The sequence below is a fragment of the Etheostoma cragini genome, chromosome 15 (assembly GCF_013103735.1).
Source record: "Etheostoma cragini isolate CJK2018 chromosome 15, CSU_Ecrag_1.0, whole genome shotgun sequence".
In the NCBI taxonomy this organism is placed as follows: domain Eukaryota; kingdom Metazoa; phylum Chordata; class Actinopteri; order Perciformes; family Percidae; genus Etheostoma; species Etheostoma cragini.
This window is the reverse complement of record NC_048421.1, coordinates 2,114,207-2,119,349: the sequence shown is the minus strand read 5'-3', so window position 1 is coordinate 2,119,349 and position 5,143 is coordinate 2,114,207. Positions and strand designations below refer to the sequence as shown.

Below are 5,143 nucleotides of genomic sequence, written 5' to 3'. Positions count from 1 at the left end.
CTTCCCCAAGGCCTCCTCCCAGCTGGACGTCCCTCCACCTAGTCCTGGGTCTTTCCCGAGGCCTCCTCCCAGCTGGACCTGCCTGGACCACCACCCTAGAGAGATGCCCAGGAGGCATCCTTACCAGATGCTAATGGGAACAAAAATCTTCAATATTAGTCCATTATTGAGTCAGAACGCTACAACCTCCACCCGTGAACCGGGTTGCAATGTTGGGCAATTAGTCATCGTTGGTTTCCATCCGCTGGATGTCCTGTTTCAGATTATTATTCTAAGTGTCTGATAACATTATGCAAAGGATCCCTACAGAGACAGATGTTTCTGTTAAAGAGTAAGATCCTCTTTGTTTAACATGAAACGGCCCAGAAACCGCCATCTCCAAACTCACCAGACTCCATTTAAATAACCATCAATTTTAGCGCGTGTAAAGCCAACATGTTTCCACGTGTAAATGGGTGAGTTAAGGGTTTACTTCAACCAGACCAAAGGGGTGATTGTTGGAACAGGGAAAAGACAAACTGAGACGGCTTTTTACAGTTTTATTTTGTTTCTGTCGACTTTGAATGAAGTGTGTTTTACGATGTAAAACGATGATTAAATTACTGTTTATTCCTATGGAGTCTGGTGAGTTTGGCGATGGTGAGTTCAGGGCTGTTTCATCTCACAGCGCTGCGGAGATAGATCTGGTACCTGACATGACAACAAACGAGCCTCTAATACTGACCTAGATGAATGTCATGTTACTGAAACTATGCCCATTGTAAATACAGAAAACCTCTAAATCTTGGCAAGAAAGAAAGCAACCATGTTTATTTGTTCATCTGTCATTGCTTTATTTTATTTTTTACAGTAAATACACTTTATAAAAAAATACTATGACGCATGTTATGGAAAATAAATTCACATTTGAAAAAATGTAGCAAGGCACATCCTGAGTAATGCCTTTTAGTTAAAAAAAAAAGTGATTGTCAAAGTTTTTGCAGTAGTTTTATGTGTTAAACGTGTTTTTTATGTCTTAATCATGCTGCTTTGTGGCACACCGTTGCTGATGGTCCACATGCTTCCTCCTCCTCCTCCTCCCTTTCTTTGACTGTCTATGCCTCCTCCTCTTGCTGTCTTTTTTCGCGCCACCAGTCCTCACAAACTCCGCCTGCATCCTGAAGGCACGCCTCTTCAAAGCCGCTCTGACCAATAGCAGCAGGCGGTCCCGGCTTCCAGCCAATCAGAGCACAGGGCGGGGCGTTGCGAGAAGCGAGTCGCGGGAAAACAGACCGGAAGCAGTTCAGTTTTTGCCGCGGAATAGACTCTCTGAGCAGCTTTGTCTCTGGCCGGTTACATCCAGCGTGTTTTTCTTTGAAATCAAGAGAAACTAGTCCACGGCTCCAGCTTTCCTTCGTGCCGTGTTGTTCAGCGACCTGGTGGACTCAGCATGTCCGGCTTCGACGACCCGGGAGTGTACTTCAGCGACAGCTTCGGAGGCGGAGAGGGACATGGCGTGGACGAAGGCGGACATAAGAGGATCCAGATCAAGAAACGGTTCCGAGAGTTCCTCCGCCAGTTCCGAGTGGGGACCGACCGCACCGGCTTCACATATAAATACAGGTGGGGTCTTAACAGAAGGACAGGACCCGGTTAAAGTTGTTAAAGCTGTTAGAGGGGGGGTGCGGGTGAATCCTATAAGTATTTGGTGTATAAATGTCACGAAGCACACACCAATATTAAAGAAGCATTCAACCAAGTTTACATGTGAAGTTTCTACATCATGAGATGTAACTACTCATCTAGTGAAAACTGTTTTATTAAGTGGATCTGGAGGAGCTTCTGTATTTTAAAGTGGAAAAAATGTCAAAGTCATCTCAGTTTTGGGCCAAACTCAAATTCAGAGGCAGGCAAATATAATTTCCTGTCTTTCTTGCGTTTAAAAATTACGTCAGTAGTTGGCTGTAATTTTTCTGTCGATCGGCTCATCGATTGTTCGACTAATTGTTGTCAACTGATTGTTCGACAACCAGAGACTTATCGTTCTCACTTTTAAGTTTAGGAAATATTGGATCCAGCATTTCTGGAGCTCAGTCGTACTATTTTCAATCCATGTTTTAGCGGCCTTCCATTTTTAAATCCATGCAGCAGTAAATCAGTGGACCTGTCAATCAAAGTAGCTTCATTGGCAGGTGTGTTTCATTAAACTGTACATAGATAGATAGATATTTATTGATCCCAAAAATGGGAAATTATAGTTTTACAGCAGCAAAATCAGTCACACAGCACCGAATATCAATATAAATGAAGTACTACCGCTGTGTATTGGTTCTGAGAGCATTAGTTCCTTTTATTACCACGTTACTCATGTGTGTTTCCCCGTTCTTTTGAACCAGGGATGATCTGAAGAGGCACTACACCCTGGGGGAGTACTGGGTGGAGGTGGAGATGGAGGACCTGGCCAGCTTTGACGAGGATCTGTCCGACTGTCTCTACAAGGTGCCGTCGGAGAACCTGCCGCTGGTGAGTCTCCAACCACAACAACGCCACGTAGACGCCATGGCGATCCCATTCGGATCAAATTGACGCGTTTCAAATTTTTTCAAGAAGAACCCTGTTATATTTTTTTCTACCTGAAAATCAACGGCCTTTCCTTATTTCCTGTGATACACATGTATTCCTGAATCAATTCAGAATTTATTATTCTGAATATGACACTTATGTTGTTTCCATAGGGAATTTTTAACCTGAATTATAACCTAATGACTAAAAACAAACCCCACGTCCATGTTTAATAGTGTGCTAGTAGAGACTGATGCATTCCCTAAACACATGTTATCTCAGCTGTTGGAAATGGAGATAAAGACAACATTTTTTAATAGATTATAAAAAATAAAATCTTATTTCAGAAGTGTTTTTAAAACCCCAAATAAGTCCCGGGTCAGTTTGACCCGAGGGACACGTGAGGGTCCCGAAAATGAAGACAACACCAGGGTTAACATTGTTTGCTTTTCCTAACATCGTTGTCACTTTTTTCAACTGTTTTCCTTTTTCTTCAAATGCTTTTTAAATGAAACAAAAAACCCAAATTAAATAAAAGTATTCAACTGGACATTTATTTTACTTATGAAGAGCGCTGCAAGGAACCATCCACGTTATTTGGTTTTTGACCGTTTTGTTGAACGAGAACCACATTTCTGATATTAGAAGGTTTTTGAAAACGGTTCAGATTGGTTTCAGGCAGCCTGCGTTGCCATGGCGACTCCCCTCTGACAGTGTGGTCTGATTCACAGCTGGAGGAAGCGGCCAAGGAGGTCGCCGACGAGGTGACCCGGCCCCGGCCTGCAGGGGAGGAGACGGTCCAGGACATCCAGGTCATGTTGAAGAGCGACGCACATCACGCTTCCATCCGTGGCCTCAAGGTACCCCCCACCCCCCAAATGGCACATACTAAGGAAAAGCTTAGCACTGGCTCTAGTGGCTGTAATTCTGCACCAAGGGTGAATTTTGGGAAAGAGACTTTAGATCCAGTATTAGGGGACCACTAAGGTCTATATAAAAGAGACTTCAGATACAGTATTAGTGGACCACTAAGGTCTATTTAAAAGAGACTTCAGATACAGTATTTGGGACCACTAAGGTCTATTTAAAAGAGACTTCAGATACAGTATTAGGGGACCACTAAGGCCTATTTAAAAGAGACTTCAGATACAGTATTAGGGGACCACTAAGGTCTATATAAAAGCATCCAAAGAGCACCATGTCATTGGACCTTTACATTGGGGTACCCTTTAAACAACCGCATAAACATGCTCATTTTAATGGAAAAAAAGGAATTATATTTTCCATAGTTATCACTGTCTGATCACTTTTTTGTTGGTCATTTTGTGTCCTTTTGTAGTCTGAGCAGGTGTCTCGTATGGTGAAGGTGCACGGCATCATCATCTCGGCCACGGCGGTGAGGGCCAAGGCCACCAAGGTGTGTCTGCAGTGTCGCGGCTGTCGCGGCATCATAAACAACATCCCTCTGCCTCCGGGCCTGCAGGGCTACGCTCTGCCACGCAAGTGCAACAGGTGAGTGCCCCAATTACAATTCGGCATATCGATCGGGCTCTAGCACACCGCAACGTATTTATTGATTTTAGAGTGATTTGAACAGGGTCATGTAAGCACCGACCTTCCACGGGTTCATTCTCTGAGTTATGGAGGATATTTGTGTCCCCAGTTTGATTGTTATTCCCACCATCAATCAGACATCTTTTTTGTTTTGTTTTTCTCTCTCAGTGAGAATGCCGGCGCGAAGTGTCCCGTGGACCCCTACTTCATCATCCCAGACCGCTGCGTTTGCGTCGACTTCCAGACCCTCCGCCTGCAGGAGTCTCCGGACGCGGTTCCTCACGGAGAGATGCCCCGCCACCTGCAGCTCTACTGCGACCGGTAAGCAGCGCCCCCCCCCCCCCCCCCCCCCCCCCCCCCCCCCCCCCCCCCCGGCAACCGCCATGAATTTGTTCTATGGAATCGTCGGCTCAAACCAATTCTCTCTCCTCCTCCAGGTATCTGTGCGACCGTGTTGTCCCGGGCAACAGAGTGACCATCATGGGCATCTATTCCATCAAAAAGATGGCGGCCACGAAGGCCAGAGGCAATGAGAAAAGTGCCGGCGTGGGCATCCGTGCGTCCTACCTGCGAGTGGTCGGCATCCAGGTGGACACCGAAGGCGCAGGTAAAGCTCCGAAACTGTGGACCTCACCGTCTCTGGACATTAGAATGGCGAAGCTCGCTGTGTTTTTGCAAATAAATGAAGGACTTGTTGCTTTTGCAGGTCGTGGTGCTACCGGCTCCGTCACTCCGCTGGAAGAGGAGGAGCTGCGAGCGCTGGCTGCTTCTCCCAACGTCTACGGCTCTCTGGCACGCTCCGTCGCTCCCTCCATCTACGGCAGCGAAGACCTAAAGAAGGCCATCACCTGTCTGCTGTTTGGGGGTTCAAGGAAGAGGTGAGTCCGCCTTTCAAATCAGCACAGTCGGGTGGGAACCTTCTTTTGGGTCCACTTCAGACCAAAGATTTGTAACAAAACAGTTTTAGAGGCACTAACAGGGACGTTGCAGAGCGTCCTCTGGTGGACAGACTATGCAACGCCATCACTAACAGGGACGTTGTAGAGCG

At 46.2% G+C, this 5,143-nt stretch overlaps 2 protein-coding genes across 2 annotated transcripts in view; one reads left to right on the top strand and one right to left on the bottom strand.

The window, feature by feature from the left end:
- Positions 1-5,143, bottom strand: part of hmox1a (heme oxygenase 1a) — a 20,558-nt gene that overhangs the window by 2,024 nt on the left and 13,391 nt on the right. The window lies entirely within an intron of this gene.
- mcm5 (minichromosome maintenance complex component 5) overlaps positions 1,252-5,143 on the top strand; it is an 11,356-nt gene continuing 7,464 nt past the window's right edge. The window contains exons 1-7 of the mRNA XM_034894052.1: positions 1,252-1,602; positions 2,376-2,502; positions 3,273-3,401; positions 3,881-4,053; positions 4,264-4,416; positions 4,533-4,702; positions 4,802-4,973. Of these exons, the coding sequence (XP_034749943.1) occupies positions 1,430-1,602; positions 2,376-2,502; positions 3,273-3,401; positions 3,881-4,053; positions 4,264-4,416; positions 4,533-4,702; positions 4,802-4,973 (1,097 nt within the window). The 5' untranslated portion in view covers positions 1,252-1,429. The remainder of the gene's footprint in view (positions 1,603-2,375; positions 2,503-3,272; positions 3,402-3,880; positions 4,054-4,263; positions 4,417-4,532; positions 4,703-4,801; positions 4,974-5,143) is intronic.